General features: G+C 47.9%; 2 protein-coding genes across 3 annotated transcripts in view; both read right to left on the bottom strand.

The window, feature by feature from the left end:
* Positions 1-273: 273 nt before the first annotated feature.
* CDKL1 (cyclin dependent kinase like 1) lies at positions 274-12889 on the bottom strand. 2 transcript variants are annotated; one of them, XM_051772195.1, is made up of 9 exons: positions 12638-12889; positions 9444-9565; positions 7465-7537; positions 5568-5658; positions 4644-4844; positions 3043-3125; positions 2480-2536; positions 1832-1987; positions 274-935 (listed from the first exon to the last, which is right to left on the bottom strand). In XM_051772195.1, exons 1-9 carry the CDS (start codon positions 12803-12805, stop codon positions 828-830), a joined length of 1059 nt encoding a protein of 352 aa, XP_051628155.1. In that variant the 5' UTR covers positions 12806-12889; the 3' UTR covers positions 274-827. The 2 variants fall into 2 exon arrangements, with proteins under 2 accessions (XP_051628155.1, XP_051628156.1); XM_051772196.1 differs by having other exon boundaries at positions 3070-3125.
* A 1248-nt stretch (positions 12890-14137) lies between these two features.
* Positions 14138-22997, bottom strand: part of MAP4K5 (mitogen-activated protein kinase kinase kinase kinase 5) — a 57495-nt gene continuing 48635 nt past the window's right edge. The window contains exons 27-33 of the mRNA XM_051772214.1: positions 22142-22245; positions 21589-21766; positions 20283-20351; positions 19770-19862; positions 19080-19150; positions 18784-18839; positions 14138-17348 (exon numbers count right to left, since the gene is read on the bottom strand). Of these exons, the coding sequence (XP_051628174.1) occupies positions 17261-17348; positions 18784-18839; positions 19080-19150; positions 19770-19862; positions 20283-20351; positions 21589-21766; positions 22142-22245 (659 nt within the window). The 3' untranslated portion in view covers positions 14138-17260. The remainder of the gene's footprint in view (positions 17349-18783; positions 18840-19079; positions 19151-19769; positions 19863-20282; positions 20352-21588; positions 21767-22141; positions 22246-22997) is intronic.

Genomic DNA, 22997 nt, shown 5'->3' with positions numbered 1-22997 from the left:
AGGACTCATCCTCAGGGAGAACACAGCATTTTTAGCCAAATTCCTATCTTTGGTGGTAAGGAAGGGCAGGAGGCAGTGACTCCAAGAAAGATCCACAGTGCTGTCTCAGACATGGATCTCCCTGTGTAAGGACACAAAAGGCCAACAGGTACCATCTGAGGACGTGGGATCTGTCCCACTGAAATGGCTTTGACTGTTGTGGAACACAGAATGTACTGGGAAAACAAAACGTTTTTGCTCTTGGTTTCAAGTAAAAAAAATAAATCCAGTAAATTGGAAAAACAAGCTACATTTCTTTTATTCAAAATCAACCCAGTATTACATCCTGAGATTCCACAAACCCGAGTCACTCTTAATACAAACACTAAGGTAGAATCCCTACCTGTGTCTGGCCATTGTTATAAATTAAGTTCATGATTAATTTTGATCAAAACAATTCCTGTAACTACAAGCAAGTGGCTTCACTATTGTCAGAAACAGCAAAGAAGAGCAACCTCAATCAATGGATGAAACACTCAGGAGAAACTCTAAAAAGAGTAAAGAAACAAGAGGTTATGGTTGATCTGTTCTCCTGGGAGCGGTGCCTGTTGAGCCTGTGAAGTCACTACCAGTAGCTTTAATACTCTGTGATCTGTAAGTGCAGTAGTAAGGCAGGTGCATCCCTGGAGCAGGCTGGGAACTACCTGGAGCAGTCAGGCAGCCTCTCATCAGGCTGGACTCACTTTGTACATGTCATAGCATTTAGTAATTTAGTTTTCCACTGTGTATCCTCCCTTTATGAATCCCGAATTTGTCCTTGAACTTTGAACAATCAAGTCTGAATCTGGTCAGATGTTTGGGAAGTGGTAGTTGGATTTCCTTGTTTTGCAGCAGTGCTTCTTGCTGTCCAAAGCTGGGAGAACGTTACTGCTGGTCAGCTGGGGCAGGTGCTGTAACTAAAGGAAAAGTTACACGGAGTGTGTTTGTCTGGAATGAGAATAAAGCACACGTTTCCTTTTTCACATGGAAAAATGTCACTATTCCTACTGTAAACCTGCACTTCTCATACTAAGAGTCATGGTTCTGTGACTGGACTGCAACAACATCAACTCATTAAAGGGATTTCTTCCAGTCATCCAGGGCAAGAAAAATATTCCTGTTATATCCTATGGCATAGAAATGGAAGAGGTGACTCAGTGGGATCCAGGAATTCACAGGCTGTAGCAGTTCTCCATCCCTCACCTCCACCTTCCCTGTCTGTTACCAGCTCAGCCTTACAGCTGCTGTGGGGAATGTGGCTCTTGGGCATAAAAATTGCGGAATGATTCACACTGTGAGGCTGGATCTGGGGACTTGGGATGGAGTCCAGAAAGGCTGAAGCAGCAGGGAATTTGCTTGGCAACTCCAGCTGCAGAAACACCCAGTGTGTGGTGTAACGTGTGGAACTGAGTATGGGATCACGTCCTATCACCAGCTACAAACAGAACTGGGCATTTTTTCCGTCTCCATAATTTGGGATTAAAAAGCACCAAAAAGATCCCAAATTAAACCAGCCACATGCGTGTGTCCAGTTTGTTCAGCTCTCCTGCTACTCTTTGTCAGGAATGCACATTCCTGGATAACTCTGATGGTTCACAGGGCTGTGCTGCTTATCCCCAGTGCCCCATGGAGCTGCACTGCAGTATCCAGTTCATATGGATTTACTCTTTAGCCAGGAGGTTTGTTTTCTCCTCAGGATAAAACTGAGACCAGTCCAGCACCCTAAACTGCCAGCCCAGCCCAGCTCCTGGGAGCACACAAAAGAACCAGCCCCTCCTCGGGCACAGAACATGAAATACTGTGGGAAAGTTACCCCTGGCACGTGCTTCCGGGTCGGCCTAGCTGGTTTCCGAGCTGTTTTTTCCCGTTCTTTCCCCAGATCCAGTGCCTCCCTGAAGCTGTCAAAGTAGGGATGCTGCAGCAGCTGCTCACAGGTTTGCCTCTCCGCAGGGTCCATCCGAAGGCATGCCTAGAAAAGATGAAGGATCACACAAAACACTCATGAGACAGGTCTGCACAATTCCAGGCCCTCCCCACAGCCAACGAGTATTCCCACAGGTACATGTGTTAATAATTTTTTTAATGTATTATAACAGTGGCTTTTCAGTCAGCAGGAAGCTTGAGGAACAGCTGATACCCAACGACTGCAGCAATTAATCAAGGAATCATGGAATGGTTTGGGTTGGAAAGGACCTCAAAGCCCATCTCATTCTAACCCCCTGCCATGGGCAAGGACAACTTCCACTATCCCAGGTTGCTCCAAGCCCTGTCCAACCTGGCCTTGAGCACTTCTAGGGATGGGGAGTCCACAGCTGTAGTAGGAATTGTGGCTTGAGGAATAGGGGAGGAAACCAGCTCTATTTTTCAATGAATCTCTGATAACTCAGCCCCCAGCTCACACCATTTACTGGTGACACAGACCCCACTTGCTCATCTCAGTGCAGGGCTGGAGTTTTCTTACCTTCATGAGAGACAGAGCAGAGTATGAAATATTGGGGAATTTCACTTCCAATGGCTCCTGGAGGGAAAAAAAACAGTGAGTGTACTCATATGAGCAACCTGTTCATTTATCAGGGGACAGAGACCCAGCTTTCCATAGCAATGTGATCTGTTCCTCACAAAATGCCTCCCTCACTCCGTGTGCTTGCAGGCCTGGCACTACTGAGGATGCACCACCAGGAATGGGGGGAAGGGGTGCAGATCAATAATTTTTTGACTGTCTTTACACAGTGTAGAAGTTAAAATGTCATGAGACGGGTTCAACCACCTCCAAGTAATATCCTGGTGCACACTGGCAAAGGAAAGGGCAAAGCTTTTGGACTGGGAAAAAAACGCTGTGCAGCAAAGGACTGAGTGAGGCTTTTCCAGCTCCACTTCCAAAGCAGGCAGCACGTGGGTAAAAAGAAGCAGGAACATTTCCCTGCCCAAACACCCTGTCTCCTTAGCACTGCAGAGTGGATTAGAGTGGAAGAGAGACTGGCTAGCACCAGGCTCAAGGGAATTGCATCTGGAGGCAGCTCTTACCATGCTCTCCGGGTCTGGAATTCTTACCCCGCTGAAGAACTGGTTGGTGCTGAACACTTGCTGGTGCCTGGGAATGAGATCCCCTTCGACCAAGAATAAAGAGAAATTTGGATTAATTTGCTGTTTTTCTAGTACAAGGTTGTATCCTCTAACAAAGCTGATCCCATGCAAGAGAACATCCAAAGAGATGGAATATCACCAAGTGTTCTTCTGTGACAACAAATGTCCATTTGGGCCATCAGTGATCCCACACTGAGTGACTGTGCTGAGGGAAAGGCAGGGCCAGGAGTGTTCCAGCTTCAGGAAAATTTAACTCATACTGGTGAAATTCTCTTTGGACACTCCTGAGTGTGTTGTATGGAAAAGAGCTGAAGTGCAGCTCCACCAGGAACACGTTGCAGCTTTTCCCCAGGGCAGCTTTTTTGAAGCTTAGAGCAGCTCAGAGCAAGGAAAATGCTAAAATCAAACCCAGAACAAAGAGCCAGTAAAATGCCAACCCCCATAATGGCACAGCTTCCACCAAGGAGCTTTGCTCAGTCCAGCACCTGGATCCAATGGGAATCTCTTCTGGCTGAAACCCTGTCATTAAAAATGAATTATAACTGCCTAACAGTGGCTTTAATGGATTCTGGAGGATGAAGCAATCGGTGTTGAACTATTTTTCTAGCTAAGGAGCTTATCTGTTTAAAGCCATTAGTTTTATAAACTGCTCAGTAAAAATTACAACTCTCAGTTCATTCCAACAAATTTCAATTAAAAGTGGGGGGGTTGTTCGTTGCCAGGCAAGAAATCAGATGTTACACACTCAGATCAAAGAGAATCAATGACACTGGATTAATTTAAGTGTTATGGGGATAGTGGGTCTTTTATTTAACAAATAAATCTGGAGTGGCTCCTAAAATTCCTTGATGAATAAAGACAAACGCGTGGAACAGACAGGTTGTGAACATTTTTGTGAGCAAGTGTGAACATTTTCACACTCCCATTCCCAGGCACAGAGACATCCACAGGCACTGGCCACACTTATGAGACCTCCAAAGCTGGGATGAACTTAATCCAACTATTCATTGACCACTTTGCTTGATTTGCTGAAAAATACCTGGATCTTTCAAACCTTTATGCAAAACATTCCTTTCTGATACAGGCACCTCATTTCCCTGTATGGAGACAGGTGAAGATGTGGGAGGCACAGCAGGAGAGGCAGGTGGTGTTCCTGTGCTGTCCCAACCCAAGGGACACCTCAGCAGTCACTGAGCCACCCCAAGGGACCAGGAGGTCTGGTGGTCACCTAACACATCCCACATCTTTCCTAATCTGCCCAGCACCAGACTCAGCTTCCCAGAGGCCACCACTAAAGAGAGTGGAGGGATGGTTCCAGCCAGTCTGCAGGCAATGATCCTGCTTCCACAGCCCCCCGTACTTTGGGAGCCGGGAAAACCCAGCTCCCTTTTAAGGACAGGAACACCTCAAATAAACCAACACCTACTACAGGGGGAGATCCACGGGGTAAATTCACCTCTTGGCTACTCCTGATTCCCACGACAGAGGAAAGCTGCAGTCCTGCCAAGGGCACTGGGAAGGCTGTGCAGGGGGACACTCACCCAGGGTTCTCCTGATGAGGTAGAGCTGGTCCACGTCAGACTTCCCCGGCCACAGCGGGACCCCCGAGAGCAGCTCGGCGAAGACGCAGCCGATGGCCCAGACGTCCACGGGGGGCCCGTACTGGGTGTCCCCCACCAGCAGCTCCGGGGAGCGGTACCAGCGGGTGGCCACGTAGTCTGTGTAGTAGTCACTGGGACCGGCTGGGTTGGGGGCAGGGAGGAGACAAACAAACAGGAATGTGGGATCAGGGGGATGCAGAGAAGCTGTCACCAGTTGTTGCACATGTTGGGGCACCTCCTGGGCAGGCAGTGGCTGCAGGAACGGGGTGAGTCACTGGCCACAACAGGACCCTACTGTGGAAACACTTTGGATCTGGCAAAAATCAGGACCGTGTTTTTCTCCAGATGAAAATGTGCAGAGCTCACAGCAGGGCCCTGCACCAGCCAGTGGGCAGTTCCCAGAGCCCACGTGATTTGTCAGAACAGGAGCTAAAATAAACCAGATTAGGGGGTTTATTTACAAGGAAAATGTGAAGCCATTGTTTGCAGAGGCAGCCAGAGGGGTCTGGCTGCCAGGGAACTCCAGCTGTGTCTCCAGCATTGCATAAACAACGGCTGGGCAGCTCCAAGATGCCCAAGGCTGACTTCCATGTGCCAGTGCCAGCACCCCAGCAGCTCAGCTGCCCCAGCAGGGAGCTCAGGCTGTTCACAGATCCCTGTCACCGCGGTGTCTGGACTCCTTCCTTTAAGGTTGGGGATCTCTACACAGCCTTTAGTAGAGCTTCCCTGGGGAAACACAACAGCCTGTTATACAGGATGCTTTGCAGATGCATCAAGCAAAGACAAGTGAGTGTTTGAAAGGCTGATCCTACACTTCAGTGGAGTTTTCCCGTGTTAACAAATGGTGTGTGTAGCAGCACTCACTCAGTATTCGAGCAAATCCAAAGTCACAGAGTTTGATGACGGAGTGCTTTGTTATCAGGATGTTTTCTGGCTTTACATCTCGGTGGATGCACTGCAAACAGAAGGTTAGAAGCAAGTATTTAAACCTGGCCCTCATACAAAGACCCTCTTAATTCATCCACACACCCTCTGCACATTGTGCCAGGCAATCATTCCTGCTGAAGGAGATGGAAGGATTTCTGAGCAGCAGCTAAATCCATGTCCCATCAGGCAGGACAATTACCTGCCCAGAGCCCACCCTTGGGAGGAGACTCTCTGCAGGCTCAGCTGCACAGCTCTGTGTCACCTGGACAACACGGAGTCAGCTCCCAGAACCAGCTGGGAAGCTCCTGGCAGATGATCCTGCTGGCAAAGCTCAGCAAGAGCTCGGTCTCACCTGTGCTGATCTCTGCTCAGTGATCTGCTCAGCACAGGTGAGACACATCCAGAGCTCTCTGTCCAGCTCTGGGATCCTCAGCTTCTGTGGATAAATACCTGATGGGAAGAAGTAAAGGAGACCAATCCAGGCTCTCCTTGGTGGTGCCAGTGGCACCAGACAGGCAACAGGCACAAACTGAGCACACAGGAAACTCCACTTAAATCTAAGCAATTTATCTTTTTTAACTGAGAAGGTGGCCTGACACCCAAACAGGTTGTCCAGGGAGTCTGGGAAGCCTCCAGCCTTGGAAATATTCAACCCCTGACTGGAAAAGTTTCTGAGCAGCATGCTCTAGCTGAGCCAGCCTGAGTGTGAGGGCTGGACAAGATTGGCAATTCTGTGATTCTTAGGAGGTGACCTTGACCTTCACAACTGAATTTGGGCTTGGCAAAGAATTTCTGCTGATCAAACTAGCAGAGACCTTCATTTCTTTTGCTCTGCTCAGCTCACCAGGGTCTCGCTCATGTCATCCCTCCCACACCATCACCTCAGCACAAACACCTCAGACTTTCCTCCTTAAGCTGGTGGTAAATTATTGTGTCTCCTCCTGAGGACTGAAATGCTGCTTATTAAACCCCTGTCATGGAGTTCCAAAAAGGGCAGCTGCATAAAACCTCATTACCTGTGATCTACAGCAGGTCAGGCTGCAGCATCTCATTGTTCCCTCTGCTCTAAAACTCCATTAAATCTTTGAGGGGAACGGAAAAAAGACGCAAACCAACAAATCTTGGAAGCAGGAGAGAGCTGTGGCCAAGCTCCTGTGGCTCAACTGGACATAATTCTCCCAGCAAAGACAAAACACCCATCCCAGGGCCATCTCCTGCCCCACTCATCAATCTCAAACATTGGCAAGTGAACAAAAACAAAGACAATTACAGCTAAGTTTGCTTAAAGAACTTCTCCAAAGGGCTCCTTCTCCTTCCCTGTTTCTCAAAGTGTTCCCACTAAAAGGCACACAACTCGTGTCTCCCTCCAGAAAGCAGAGCAGGGGTTGTGAAAGGGGTTTACTGTGTCTGAGTTTTGAAATCTTTTAACTGGTGCCATGATTCAAGGCCTGTGACTGTCAGCAGAAGGACTTTCTGATAAATCAGCAGCAGTTTGCTCAGCTCTCAGCTGAGGAGCTGGGAAGGCAGTTTCCTGGGCATCAGCTGTAATGCACAGCACAGGAATACACAGGGATACATTCCTGTTCCACCTGGAAGCTTGTCTAAGGTCATTAGAGCAAATCATTCCTTGACAGCCAACCCAAGGGGCCTGTGTGACAGTAAATGCAGCTGTTGTGGGTACACACTGATATTTCAGATGTGTTTGCTGTTGAAAACAGGAAATTCCATCTGATTGCATTCCATGAAAGCTCTGTAATCAGGAAAGTGCCAACAGAACTCCCCTCTTGCCCCAGGCCATGTCCCAGCAATTGTTAGTGCTGTTCAGGGCACTCACATTGTGTTTATGGCAGAAGTTCACGGCCTGGAGGGTCTGCCAGGTTATGCTCTTCACCAGGTACTCTGGCACCCTGTTTGAAAAAACACAGTTGTGTTTTGGACAGTAAAAATCACTTCAGCGTTACAGAGAAAAGGAAGGGGAGGCCTTTGAGTGCTGACACTGTACAGGCATCTCTGAGCAAAATCATCAGGGAAATCAGAAAACACTTCCAAATCCAGTCAGTGCAACAAGACACAAGGGTTCATTGCAGTGTGACAGAGTGTCTGGGACCACTGTCACAGCCAGGCCTGCCACTGGTGACCACACAGCAATGTCAGATCCTGTCCCGTGGCTGTGTTCAGCATCCACATTTCCTGGCAATCCCAAAATGCCAGCAGGCATTTCTGCCTCTATAACTGCTCAGGGCTGGAACTGTTGGAGAACCCATGGTATAGATACAGCTGTGCAATGCTGTCATGGCACTGATTGTCCAGGGAGGTGACAAAATAAGGGGAGGAAGCATGTTCCTACAAGAGTATAAAGCTCTGCTTTGGTTTAGATCCCCCCTCTTCACTCCCAAAGCTGGCAAATACCTCCCAGCCCACTCTCCTCTCTTTCAGTTACCGGGCAACAGTTCTTAAACTTCCTTGGCTGCCTGTAAGGATCTTCAACAACCCCAGGAAAGGCAGAGGTGACAACCTTGGCACTTTCAATCTCAAATACCATTTTATTTCACGTGTTCGATGTTGAAAAGTTTCCGATTCATTACAAAGAAAAAAACTAAACCAAAACAACACAAGCCTGGGTTTTTCTCTAAGGCACTTTGTGCTGTCAGTGCTGAGGGTCTTGTGCTGACACTGCTGTGGCAATGCTAGAGGTTCCTTCCAGAAACATCCCAGAATGATGGGAGTGCTCCACTGACAGCCTGACAAGGGGATGGAGTTGGTCAAATGGCCTGAAAACAGCGTGTGCCCACCCACCTTAACCTGACCACAAAAGACTGGACCCTCTGCAAAGACAGGAAGCAAAGTATGCAGCCTGTGTTACGTGTTCATCCACACTGGAGTCGTTTGGATGAACAGAAAGCAAATGTGAAGTATTTTCTTCAAGGAGGGTTATGCATCCTCTCCTTCAGATTCCAGGTGAACTGGTTCAAACTGGGGTGAGAGCTGCTCACCAGCTCACAAAGCCATGTGCTGTCACCATGCTCCATTCTCCTCAAGTTCCACATCAGGGAGAAAGGCAGTAACAGGCTCTTGTTTACTCAACCCCCAGTCAGTCTCCCGCAGGCAGCTCATTTAGCTCCAGGCCTGTAAAATGATTTATGAACTCCTGCTTAGCATTTCCACAGCACCAGGTCACCGTGGGTAATTAGGGACAATGTGTGTAGTGGGAGTGTCATTTACACTGTGTGAAAGAACAGACCCCGTGTGGAGCTCACACCTGTGTGAGGAGGGAGTTCACTGGGGCTGTGCAGGGAGGTGCAGGCACAGCTCCTGGGAATTCCTGCCAACTCACACATCCCTCTGAGCATCCAAAAGCCATGTAAATGTGGCACTTGGGGATATGGTTTAGAGTGGTGGGCTTGGCAGTGCTGGATTAGTTGGACTCGATGGTCTTAGAGGCTTTTCCAACCTAAACAATTCCATGAGTCTGTGATTCTGTATCTGGGTGCTCAGTGATGTGCCCCAGTGTGCAGTGATGTGCAGCACAGCTGGGGAGCACTGGAAGGAGGGCTGGGGGCCCCCAGCACACCCCTGCAGCGACACACCAGCTGCTCCCAAGCCCTCGGGTTTGCTGCTCCCCAGCCAGCCAGAGCTCACCCAAATACCCGGCTCAGCGCTCCCGTCTCCGTGGAGAGCAGCTCTGCACAGGGACACACACGGGCTCACACACCATTCCTGGGGATGTCAGTGCTAAACCACAGTAACAGAGCAAGTGCTGGGCACGGGGCTGAGAAACTTCCCATGTTCCCAGGGGGACAATGGGCCACTCACCCCCGGGGGTGCCTGTCCAGCTCGTGGAGAACCGTGTGGTCGCAGTACTCGAACACCAGGTGCAGCTTCCGCTTCCTCCTGAACACCTCCAGCAGGTTCACCAGGTTGGGGTGTTTGAGTTGCTGTAACACACAGGGGATGGACAGCTCAGCTCCTGCACGGGGTAAAGGTGTGGGGGACAGGGATTTTGCCTGCAGGTCACAGTTCCTTAAGCTGAGCCCTTTATACAAGCACAGCACGATGTGAAGCACCAGCTCAGCTACAGCTCAGCCTGCGTGTCCTTGTTTTAGGAACTGGCCATGGGCAGTAAGTCAGCTTGGCTGCAGCAAGTGCCTCAGATAACCAATTCATCACTGTGCCCACGGCTGTTCTGGCAGTGCCAGTCACTGTGAGGATCAGCCTTTGAGGGCACCACAGTGAAAAGCAGCTCTCCATGGAAATCACACGGGGTAAGAGCCTGCAGCAGGCAAATAAACACACATTTGGCAGAAAGCAAGAGCTTTCCTGAAGCACACGGCCTCAGCTTCACCATGTTTACTGTCACAGTCTGGATGGGTCAACTAGGAGAATTTTTATTGCTGCTTCTTCCACTTCCTCTCAATCCACCTCATGTGTTCATGGAATCCCAGGATGGTCTGGGTTGGAAGAGACCCCAAAGATCATCCACTTCCAGCCCCCTGCCATGGGCAGGGACACCTTCCTCTATCCCAGATTGCTCCAAGCCCCGTCCAACCTGGCCTTGGACACTCTCAGGGATGGGGCAGCCACAGCTTCCCTGGGCAACCTGTGCCAGGGCCTCCCCATCCTCGCAGCCAAGAATTTCTTCCTAGTATCCCAGGACAAGGGGGAATGGCTTCCCACTGCCAGAGGGCAGGGTTAAATGGGATATTGGGAAGGAATTGTTGGCTGGGAGGGTGGTGAGGCCCTGGCACAGGTTGCCCAGAGAAGCTGTGGCTGCCCCTGGATCCCTGGAAGTGTCCAAGGGCAGGCTGGACAGGGCTCGGAGCAACCTGGGATGGGGGAAGGTGTCCCTACAGGAGGGTGGAACTGTATGACCTTTGGGGTCCCTACCAACCCAAACAATTCCAGGATTCTATGGTTTCAAGACTCTGCAAACTGCCCCCACCCTCCCTTGGCTCCTGGCCACAAAACCCCTTTTCTCTACAAGCCATTTACTGTGCAGAAGAATGATTTATCAGGCCCCACATTTTTTACCAATGAAACACAATCTCGCTGCATCTTTGACAAACAGGAGTTGCCTAAGCCAGTAAATACCTCAAAAAACAAACAAACTGTTACTATTTACAGAGAAAAAGCTGAAAAGACAGCCAAGCATGTCTGCACTTGTTAAAATCAACAGTGCCCCAACACAGATCCTGCCATGCCTGGCTGCAGCGATGCAAGCTTTGGTTCCCAGAGGATGATCCAGTTCCCAGCTGGGTCTTCTTCAGCAATGATTGTTTTCCTTCTCAGATCTTAAATACAATTTAAATGTTAATGCATCTCCAGCATTGTTTATTGAAATGAAATAGCACACATCTTGTGTTCGCTTAGGATAGGAGAAAAAGGCTGCTTCTCCCCAAAATCTAACTGAAAAACAAATATCCTGTTTTTCTGAGATGATGGGCTTTCCCGGATGGCAGGTGGACAAATCATGAGCACCCTGGAGAAAGTGGAAAGTGAAAAATTCTTCCCACTTCTCTGAACACACAGCTGAGGGTGCTGTGTGCCATCACCTGGCAGCAAGTTTATAACAAATAAAAGGAAATATTTTTTTCACACAACACATTCCTAAAGCCTCAGGAAACTATGGAGACCAAATGAACACAACAGTTCAAAAAAGAGATGGGACAGACTCCCAGGTCTCTAAGTAAGAAGCAACAGGCACAACCTTTGGCTCCAGAATCCTTGCCCAGAAGCTGGGAGTGTGAAAGGAAACCTTACTCCACCCTCTCCTTCTTCCTCCTGGGTCTCTCCTCATTTCTGCATGCTTGATAGACCTGGGGTGTCACCCACTGTAGATGTTCCCGTGCTTTTATTTTCACCAGGAAAATACACATAGAGGGTGAAGGAGCGACCCATTTCTGTGTGAGGGTGAGCTCTCACAGAGAGGTCAGGAAAGGATCAGCAAAGACAAGCTGCTGCCACGGCTCACAGGTGCCAGCTCTGCCCTCGATTCCTGGCATTCAATCCACAGCTGGATCTTCCTGCACGCCAGGCTCCGACACCGCAGATCCCCCAAGATCAGGGGCTCAGAAAGGGCATTTTAAGGAGGAGCTGGGGCAGATTTATCAACTGGGGAGCTGGGAGAGTTACATTCCATGGCTGTCCCCCTCCTCGTGCTGTTTAGGATCACTTTTTGCCCATGTGTTTTACACCGGCTCCAACAGTCCTGGACCGACTCTCCCAGCCTGGGCTGGGGAGGATCACCTGGCATCGCCATCCCTGGACAAGTGCGCTGGCCATTCCCTGGCACCGGCTTTCTCCCAAATAAGCTGACTTGGGCGCTTCATGGTGCTCCCTTGCACCCGAATCTTTGCTTCCCCCCCTCACGACACATCATCACCCTCACAGATGCCCTCATGCCCCCTCTCTTCAGGGTCGCCCTCCCAGCCTGTCCCTTCGTGACGCCCTGTCCCCTCACGGCTCCTCCCAGCCCTGTCCCCTCACTGCTGCCCTCACACCCCGTCCCCTCACGACGCCCTGTCCCCTCATCGCTGCCCTCACGCCTTGTTCCTCAGGACGCTCTGTCTCCTCAGAACTCCCCTCAGCCCCGTCCCCTCACGATGGCCGCGTCCCCTCAGCGCTGCCCCCACTCTTTGTACCCTCACGATGCCCTGTCCCTTCATGGCTGCCCTCATAGCCTGTCCCATCATGACAGTTCGTCGCCTCACGGCTCCCCCCTCATTGCTGCCCTCACAGCCTGTCCCCTCATGACGCCCTGTCCCCTCACGGCTGCCCTCACTGACTGTCCCCTCACGGCTGCCCTCACTGACTGTCCCCTCACACCCTGTCCCCTCATGACGCTCTGTCCCCCTCACACTCCATCCCCTCACGGCTCCCCTCCAGCCCCCGTCCCCTCACGCCCCGTCCCCGGCAGCTCCCTCAGGGCTCCCCGGCTCCCTGCCCCGGTCTCCCCACGGCGGGCACAGCCCATGCCGGGAGCGGGGCTCCGGACCCCCGCAGCCGCCCACCTTGAGCATGCGGATCTCCCTCAGGGCGATCTTCCTGATCACCGGGTCCTCCTCGGACTCCAGGAACTTCTTGATGGCCACGATCTGCCCCGTGTCCTTGTTGCGGCACTTGAAGACGACGCCGTAGGAGCCCTCCCCGACCTTGCCCAGCTTCTCGTAGCGCTCCATGGCGCGGGACGGCCCCGCCGCGCTCCCCCACGGCGCTCAGGCGGCGGAGCCGGGGCGGGCCCGCGGGCCGGGGGTGTCTCCCCGGCGGCCGAGGGTGTCTCCCCGGCGGGGACGGCCCTCGGGAACCGCCCCGGGAACACCGGGACGGCCGGGACAGTCCCCGGGAGGGAGAGAGGTGAGGGGTTGCATCCCTATGGCCTCTCCCGGCGCCACACGCTGACCCCTCAGACCCCCCGCCATGGTCATGGAATCACAGAACCACAGGATGGTTCGGGTTGGAAGGGACCTTAAAGATCATCCAGCCCCAACCCCCCTGCCGTGATCGTGTTGTCCTTGCCACGCTCTGCCTTTCCAGAGGGTTTCTGGTTTTGACTCTTTATTTCCCTGCAGGGTTGAAAGTGGGAACACCCACAGGTCTGGCCGGCCTCAATCAGCACCTGCACCTCCCTCCTTAAAGGATGAAAACCTCCTCAAAACCTGGAGGTTTCCTGGAACATCTTCCTCCTGCACCATTCCAGCATCTCGGGTACCTGTCACCTGATGGATTCCTGCCAGCAACCAGACCCTTTTATAGAGCATTTCTATCTTTTACCTTCCCATTCTCTTTCCTGTTGCGGGTTCCTGTATCCTCAGTCCTCCCCTCATCCCCTGAGGAAAGTGGCCTTTTGTGGCAATAACCACTTCCAACATTAGATCTGGAGATCTGTGTGGACACCCCGCCCCATCCTATGCCTCCTCCCTCCCCAGTCCTTTCTTTAAGTGCTTCCCAACTCTGTGTAGGACAAAGATCTGCTAATTATTTTTCTTCCCGAGCCACATCCATCAGGGATGTGTAGTCTCCTCACCTCCCAGCCTGCCAAGATTTGCCCACAGAGATAACAATCTTCTGCAGAGGAGGAATGTGGATGTGTATTTATTTACCAGTAACTGGCAGTTCTTTGTGTTGTCCAAAGGCACATTCAGTCCATTACTTACAACCCTCCTCAGCATATCCCTGAAGATCTGGGATACAGGTAGGTACACAAGGCAGTCAGCCTCGGCTTTTCCAGCCAGACAGCTCCCCAGTGGATCCATGGTGATCCCAGGTGACTGGGCTGGGAAGAATTTTCCCCTGCTATTCCTATTTCTCATCCCCCTGCTATTCCCAGACCTCCTGCTGACCTGCTGCCCGTGGGAGCTGCCGGGTGGCTCCCGGCAGTCTGGAGGACGGAGAAGAAGAGCGGCGCCAGGCCCTTCCCGCAACGGCCACAAAACCTGGAGACCAGCTGGATTCTCCCCAGATCTCTCTGACAAGGTATTGTTCCCAGCAAGTCACCACACCACCCCTCCGTATCAAATAAAGCGGTTTATTTGGCATAGACTGAACTGCAACAGAAATTCCCGTGGAACAAAGCCTGGTTACACAAACTGAACGAGTGCAGTTAAGAGTCTCAGTTACACCTAACGACTAAACAAGATAAAAAAAAAGCACATTTCAGAGTCTCCCAGTCTTGTCCTTTTCATCCAGAGACACCGTGGCTCACTGATGCATTGTACCTTTCTTCTCTAAATAGAGACGGCAGCACAATTCCAGGTGTATTTTTCAGTTACAAGGAATTCGGTTAGGAAATCCAAAGAGATTAATCCACAGGCTGCTTGCTCTTCACATAGTGTTTGTACTTCCAAGAGTACTTCCAAGAGCACTGGGAGCCTGTTTTAAGGCTTTCAAGTTGGACACATGACCTCGTGCATCCAGTAACTTTGATAACTGTCGGAAGAGGAACGAGGGGCTGGGCAAGTTTTTGCTTCATAAACCCCAATCCCCCTACACCAGGCTTTCCCAACCCTGGTTGAAATGTCACAAAAACAAAGATACAGACAATAACAGACTAAATTAAACAGTCTAATGCAAATTATACTAATCAGAGTCACCAAGACTGGCCGGGTTGGCTGTGGAGCGCACCAATCCCTTGTGTGGTAAGGAATACAAGTGAGGTTTTACACTAGGAAGATCATGCCAAAAATGCCACTGTCTGTAAAACCAGCATAAAGCATTTCACAACATGCCATTAGAAATGCTTCAACAGCTAAAAAAGATTTGATTAAACAAGGACTTTCCTAAGTTTATTATGATCCAGCAAACCAAAGCCATTTGTGTCATTCAAAGAAAAATACTTTCAGCTCGTTATTTCTGCATGACAGTGTCATGACCTAAGAGTTATTTACTCCAGTTATTCCCCATAAATATTCAGATTTTATTTACAGGTTTCTCTAGTCTTTTAGAGATCTCCTTTAAGTGTTTTCAAAGGTGAAGCCAAAATTACCTTCTGCAGTGAATGAGGTAAATTAAAAAAAAATGTTTGCTCTACAATATCTACACCTAGTGCTTCACTTTGTCTTAATTTTTGTTTTAAAGTCTCTGTAGACCAGCAGTTGCACCATTTGAGGTTAATCACCAGTCACTGTTACCTGTGAAGTAATTTCAGTACTAGAGAACTCGACTTCTTTAACAGAATTAAAAATTACATGTCCTGCTTTTAATAGCACTGATCCAATTCCAGCTGACCACCCTTAAACCACATTTTCCATAATCCGTGGTGTGATTTTAAAGTTTTATCTGTACACTTCCTATTTCTGAAGCTTTGACACAGTGTCAGAACTGAAAAGCTTGACTTGATGTCAAGTCAACAAGAATTAGTTTTGAATGACAGTGGCTAAAATGCTAAATGTGTGCAGGGCTGTTTTCCCTTCCAGACCTGCCAAGCACAAACCTCTTGCTGTCTCTAGCAACAAGAAAACATCACTGAGCCAAGACAATTCCCTCGATGTTAAATTATGGATCACGTAACCTGATGCCAACACAGACAATCCAGCACCAAAGCACTCCAAGCTGTCACACACCTTTACTACTCTGTTAAAACAACCTGTGAATTCCAGCCTGTCCTTCCTGGGGAGCAGATCTCTGGAGCTGAACAGGCAGCAGTTTGCTGCAACATTTCATTAAAAAAAACCCCACAACCTTCAGTTTAAATGTTTATCAGCTGCTACTGCACCTGCCCAAGGACTGTGTTCACATCAAAGCCAGCAGGGTAATGTGAGGTAGTAAAACCAGATGCTCTCCTGTAGTCAGTCTATATTTAATGGTACCTCAAGAATTTTAATTAATGAGGAAGACAAAAGGAACCGATGTGACTCTTCAATGGAGGAAGAAAAAGGGAAAGTTAAAAAATGCCGGTGACAAAAGAGGGAAAAAGTGATCAAAGCTCGGATATAGAATACTGGTTCTTAATCATGTTTATTCATACCACCCAGCTGGGGAGATAACCATTCCCAAAGCACTGTCTGGCAGCAGCTGGAATGCTGCACAGCCTCAGTTATCCCTATGGGCTCCCCTCTGGAATAGCATAAATAAACTACACGTCATGGGCAGTCGGATACATGATACTTTCATTCATTAAGGATTATGACCAGGTGCAATTTCCATGTCACCTCACAAGGCTTATCCCTAATTTATGAAAATAAAGCATATATATTTTGTACATTTTTATATATATATAAATATATATATATATATAAAAAATACACACTGCCAGTCAACTTCACACACATGCACACACACACACACACACATGGATATTGTACACACCCACCCAGGAGCAACAAGACTGATATCAATAGTCTACTTTGTGTACACACACCCTACATCTAGGAAGTAAGAAAAATCCCTTTTATGGCAATTCTGCAGGCAGAAAAATCAGTACAAAATACTTTGTTGTACAAAAACTGCATTTTTCTTTTTTTTTTACAAGATCACCCGACATGGTAACACACCCCTCAGTAATGCACTACATCCCTACAAGGAAAAGGAATAATCAAATCTTTATACAATTGTAAAAAAAAAAAAAAAAAAAAACAAAAAGTAAGCTGCTCTGCAACCTTCCTTTGCTAAAAGTTAGAGACATTACCCCATCCTAGCAGCAGATTAATAAATAAGGATTAAATAGTCTATTATACAAAGCCATACCCAATGGCAGATTTCAAACCAAAAAGCTTTGCAGATACTTCCACTTCCTACACAAATCTTTGTTTTATTAAGAATAAGACTCAGTATAAAACAGGGCAACAGCCAGCACTAGATCTATATCTACAGACTAACAGGAAAATCCAAGGGAAGAAAAATATTTAACAGTTTATGGCACCTTTACTGCATAACATGTTTCAAGGCTCTGTTTCCCTACAACTAACGAGTAAAGGGCTCTTTATCTCAGCTTTTATTAAGCAAACTCCATATAACCAACCACACAGTGGCAAGAGACAGAACCAGCTGTTCCCAGCTGCAAAAATGGATTGATTCCCACCCTAAAAACCAGCACAGCTTCGGTGTCAAGGAAAGAAATGGCAAGTTCCAGTTTCCTAACGCTCCTTTGTTCCTCCTGAGGCAAATTCCCTCCGTTATTTGTGTTGGGTGGGCGTTGTTCAGTAACTGTTTTCGTGTCCAGCCAGGATGTAGAGGTTGCTGTGAGCCTGAGGGTTCTCCGTGGGCCTGCTCTCCAACACAACCACTCTGCAACCAAACACAAACAGCATCCAGGAATTTAGTGGCAAAAGGTAAAAGCACGTGGGTGTGAGGAGCGAACTCCCAGGTTTCTACAGCCCGGAGGTTCTCCCAAATATCTTGGGTGTTTCATTCCTTAAAGCAGTTCCCTTGTTCTGCAGCATCACTTCTGATAAAATCCCTACAGTGTTATATATAGTGGAAGGTGTCCCTGCCATGGAACTGGATGATCTTTAAGGTCCCTTCCAACCCAAACCATTCCATGATCCCATCAACTGCGGCCCGAGTATGTTTATCCCTCCCACATCTTGTGATGGGCATCAGCCACTAACCCAAACAATTCTCCTCCATCCTAAATATTTGTCCCCCATGGGTTCACAGGGATCACTCAACCCCATCTCTGCCTGTGTCCTGCTGGGTCACATTCCTGTGGGCTGCTCTGGAAAATGAGTCTCCCCCTGTCTTGGCACACACTGACCACTGCCCCATCCCATGCTGGACCTTGACCATCAGCTGATGTGGTTGGGCCTTTGCCCTCCCTTCTCCCTCCCAAATGCCTGCATTTCTCTGCACCAGTTCCTAGGAAAATATCCTGTTGTTTCTAGGATTACACTTCTCTCTACTTTCTCCCTTCCTCAAGAGTTTTCAAATGAAGTCTCCTAACTCCCTCTGTCCCTGATCTGCACCTCTGCACCCAACCAGTTCTAGAGTGATCCAAGGCAGAAAGGTGCTACCACATCCCATTGCTGGAATGGCAGGAAAGAATCCTGCTCAGCTGAACAGAGATGGAAAATACAAATCAAGGGGTTTGGCAGTTCAAAAGCCAGATGGATCAGGGATTTAAGACCAAGAGGTATTCAAGGCCAGGTGGGATGGGGCTTGGAACAACCTGGTCCAGTGGAAGGTGTCCCTGCCCGTGGCAGGGAGGTGGAACAAGATGAGCTTTAAGGTCCCTTCCATCCCAAACCATTCTGGGATTCTGTGATTGGAACTGATTTCTGGATTCATTCCTGTCTACTCCTACATTTAGCACTGAACCCACAAGTGCACATGTCCAACCCAGAGACTGGGGCAGCTGCTGCTCAGGTTCCAAACCTGGAGGCAGCTGCACCTCTTCCCACCTCTGGAATCAGCTGGATATTATGGATAATGATTGAATTTAGCCCACTGTGATTAAAACCTGTGTGTGTTCTAGTTTGCCCTGCTATTTCGAGATCAGCAGAGATTATTTTTAACTAACTAGCTGCCAAGATAATTCACAGTTCGCCAGGAAAATCCAAGCCAGGAGCAGGCTTCTCCAGGCATCCAAGGGCATCTCTCATCTCTCCCTGTCACCTGCTGCCTACAGACAGAGCTGTGGTGGGCTGGAAGCCAGTTCCAGCTGGGAACTAGAAAAGCTGGTTTAAATAAAACAAAAGGTTTCTGTTTCTTCGGGGTGATTTACCTGTCTGACCCCAGCAAGCGGAAAACCCTGGTTTCATCGGATATCTCCTGGGTCACCTGGAGAAAAATGGAGATGTTTAGATCTGTTTCAGGGGCAAAATGAAATTTACTGGCCTGGGTCGGAAGGAAAATAAAATTCAAATGCAACTTGGTGCAAACTCCAGGAGAAACAGATAAATTGATCTTGGAGCACAAGCATTGCCAGTAGGGAAGGAGAGAGAGGAGCCAAGGGATCGAGTGGTAAATAAGGAACAGGAATAAATTAAACCTTCCTGGAGATACTGGGAGATCACTTACTTCATCTGACTTAAAGCTCTTGCCCTGCATTCCATGTTTCCAGAAGGCCAGCACGCTGTCCTGAAGGCACACTGCAAAGGAAAAACACCCATCACACCCTATTCCCTGGGTCTTTGTACCCCTAATGATCCTGGAGAAAACCCCAGGAAGGGTATAAACACCATTCCAACTACATATTTGAATTACTATATTTACTTTAAAATATGACTATTTTTAATATATAAATATATATTCAAAATTGAATTATTATATTTACTTCAAAATAGATGTATGAAAAATGGGAGGAGTTTTCCATACAGGGACAGAGGGAGCACAGAACTCCCTGCTCTGAGTGATTTTAATTCTATAATTCCAAGAGTTTATCATAGCACAAATACTTGTCTGACAATCACAATTCAAGTTTTTGAAGCAAAGGCTCCTGTCCCCTGATAATTTAAAGACAGCAGCTTGTCCTCTAAGAATTAGACTGAAATATTATGATCCTGACTATTAAAAAATGGCTGTGCTACACTTTAAATAAAATCCCAACTTTCAGAAGACTAACACAGATTTATGTATTACTAAAACACTTTCTCCTTCCCCAATTTTTTTCTCAGTTCAATGGAAATGACCAGAAACCAGCCAGTCTTTCAACACTCACCCCTGTGAGTTCTTCAACCCCGAGAGACAAGACAGAAGCAAATCACTCACCCACTGACTCGATGCAGAAATCAAAGCTCAGCTCAGAGGCCAATTTCTTGCTTGACTTCAGTTTCCCTTGTAAATTCACTATTTTCACAAATTCTCGAGAGAAACAGAAAAATAAGTATTAAAACCCACTGCTGAAAAGGATTCAAGTAAGAGATACTAATTTAATCTTTCAGGCACAAAGAAATACCCCAAGTTAACATCTACAGTATTTGCCTAAAATGAACCCAAGAGCATCTTTCTCTCAAAATAAATATAAAAAACTTTTTTGTGCACTTGGCATGTTTTTAGACTCTACTGAAAGAATGATTCACATATGAGGAGAGAAAGTGGAATGACAAGACTCAAAATGAAATCCCACTTATCCAAACTGTAGCTTATTTGGAAATATCACAACACAGATCAGTAATGAAGGGGGAAAAAATGAACTTGTGGGTAGAGTTCAGCTCAACAACTGTGGCAAAACAAGTTTTGCACGAGGTGTAGGAAGTTTTCCAAGGGAATTGTGTTACTCACTGTCCAGGCAGACCAGGACAGTGTCCCTTTCCAGCTGTGTCACGTGAATGGCATCCAACTGCTGATTGCCTGAGGAAAAACAGAGCAGATTATTTTATACACATAAAAGACTGATCTCAGCCTCCTCTCACCAAAGCTACAGCCTTTTCACTGTGCTGTTTGTTACTCTGAATTATTTTTAAAGCTCCAAGATCCCAGAATGTTCTGGAAGAAGGACAAACCCCTCAGTTCAAAGCAGGTATTTAATATAAAAGCACTACTTTGACTGGATAAAATATGTTTTATGCTACAGTTCAGCACAGCTTCCATCACAGGGAGGCACCATAATGAAAAAAAGGAACCATCAAGGGAATTCTCACTCCTAAAAAAAATGCTCCTTTCCCATAAATCCACATCTGGGAAGATTATTGTGCTGATACCAAGCTAAATTTAATAGGATTTCATAGCATTTTTTTCTGTTTTTTATTAATGAAGCTGTTGGTACAGCTTTAAAGGTAAAAAAGGGTATCCAACAAGGGCAGCTGAGAAAAGCAGATGCAAAATATCAACCAGGTTGTGAAGATAACCCAAATCCTTGCTTATTAAAAGCCATCTGAAGATGGTAAACCTCCCCCAAGGGCTGGAGGATGGACAAGAATTCATTTCTGGATTCTTTACACAGGAAAGGAGGGGAAAGAGCAGGAAGACTGATCCCAGGAAGCAGTGTGGAACCACGAAGGAGAACCCAATCAGCAGGGTCTGGTTAGTGTTTAAAGAGATTTAGAAAACAAAAGGTGTGTCTGAAGTGGAAGTTTTTTAAACAAGGAGTTTATACTGAGGTGGGTGGGTCAGCACAAGAACACAGAGAATCATGGAATTATAGAATTGTTGGGAATGGAAGTGACCTTAAAGCTCATCTCATTCCAACCCCTGCCATGGGCAGGGACACCTTCCACTAGCCCAGGTTGTTCCAAGTCCCTCCAACCTGGCCTTGGACACTTCCAGGGATCCAGGGGCAGCCACAGCTTCCCTGGACAACCTGTGCCAGGGCCTCCCCATCCTCCCAGCCAAGAATTCCTTCCCAGTATCCCATCTAACCCTGCTCAGTGTCAGTTTGAACCCATTCCCCCCTTGTTCTGTTACTCCAGGCCGTTGTCCAAAGTCCCTCTCCACCTTTCTTGCAGGTTCCCTTCAGGTTCTAAAAAACCTGGGATCTGCTCTGGGTAGAGAAGCTGCCAAGCCCAAAGCTTTTCCAACCGACTCCTGGGGAGTCATATCCAACATTCCCAGAGAATCCAAGGGCTGGGAGATGGCCAGCCAGCCTCACCTGCCCCGATCTCTGTGAACCACGAGGACGCCGAGTTCAGGTTGATTGTCTCAAACTGCACGACCTGGTTTGGCTCCGAGCCCTTGCTGATGGCCACACACACCATGGGGTACTCCTGCTCAGGGATCACCAGCATCTCAAACACATTCAGGGGGCTTGGCAGGGGGAAATCAAAGTGCTGGGGGAAAAATAAACAAAACAAACCATAATCAGGCAGTTGTAAGTTTGATTTTACAGTGAAACAAATCTACAGTAACATGTACAAAGTATAAATACACAGAATTTTTCACTGCATGAACATCAGGCTGGGCAGAGGGGGATGATGTTCTGCTGTTGTGAGTGCTGGGCTTGATCCAGCACTTAAATGACTTTTAAATGACTTACATGACTTCAGTCACAAGGTTTTCTGAGTCAAAACGTGTCAAGTCAGATTTTTCAAGTGCTCACAACCCACAAATGGCACCAGAGCGGGACGTACTTTCCATGACAAACTCTGGAAAGGTTATTTCAACAACTGTATAATTATTAAACTAAACTACAAGTAAATCCTTACCTTTATTAACATGAATTTCTGCATTGGCTCATACCACTGGAGTAGAACAATTCCAGACTGCAATGCACCACAGAGGTACTTATGGCCTGTGTATGGATTTCGTACTGCAAAAAATAAAACAAACAAAAAACCCCCCTGAAAACAGTAATTTTAAAGTCCTGGAAGTTCAATGCATAGTCAGAAAAAAATTCTCTACAGGTCTCTTTGAAAATAAGTTTAGAAATAGTGTTATAAAAACATATCAAAGAATGATTAGGGTCGGAAGGGACCCTTAAAGATCATCTCATTCCATCAGTTTCCCACTAGTTGCCATTCCAATATCCACAGTGGTTAATACTGTGCTACACTCCAGATAAATTCCATTGTGATTAATAACCAGCAGCATCCTCAGAGTCCCAGCTCAGAGCCCACACACTGAGTGGGCAGAAAAGCTGTGACTCCTCTCCGTGGGGCTGGGTGAGCTGGGGCAGGCTGGGATTGAAATAAGACAATTCCCAGGCAGAAAAGATGGGAAGCTCATAACTCCTGGGGGGGCTCTGACTGGTTTGGGGGAGTTTTTTTAAGCTCAGCTGGACACAGGACAAGGGTGACTTGAGGAATCACTTGTAAATGTGGCTGTTGTGGACACTTTAATGAGCTAAACAGGATCTCCAAGTGGCAAAGAAGTACCTGATATGAATTTTTAAGGGTGTGAAGGTACAACTGGAAGATGTGGCATTTGGACACATGGGTCAGTGGTGGGCTGGGCAGTGCTGAGGGAATGGTTGGGCCTGGTGATCTTAAGGGCCTTTTCCAAACTAAGTTAATCTAAAATTGTATATAAGACCTGGCCTTGAACACTTCCAGGGATCCAGGG

Source organism: Manacus candei, unplaced genomic scaffold, assembly GCF_025592945.1.
Source record: "Manacus candei isolate 608988 ecotype Guabito, Panama unplaced genomic scaffold, ASM2559294v1 h1tg000150l, whole genome shotgun sequence".
Lineage (NCBI taxonomy): Eukaryota > Metazoa > Chordata > Aves > Passeriformes > Pipridae > Manacus > Manacus candei.
The sequence above is the reverse complement of the archived record's forward strand: the minus strand, read 5'-3'. Positions and strand labels throughout refer to the sequence as shown.

Excerpts from the sequence above, each read along its gene's own strand:
- CDKL1 (XM_051772195.1), bottom strand. The coding sequence starts at position 12,805 with ATGGAGCGCTACGAGAAGCTGGGCAAGGTCGGGGAGGGCTCCTACGGC. Across the intron at positions 9,566-12,637 it reads GGGAGATCCGCATGCTCAAG|CAACTCAAACACCCCAACCT; the intron begins GTGGGCGGCTGC and ends TGTGTGTTACAG. Across the intron at positions 7,538-9,443 it reads CTGGACAGGCACCCCCGGGG|GGTGCCAGAGTACCTGGTGA; the intron begins GTGAGTGGCCCA and ends TTTTTCAAACAG.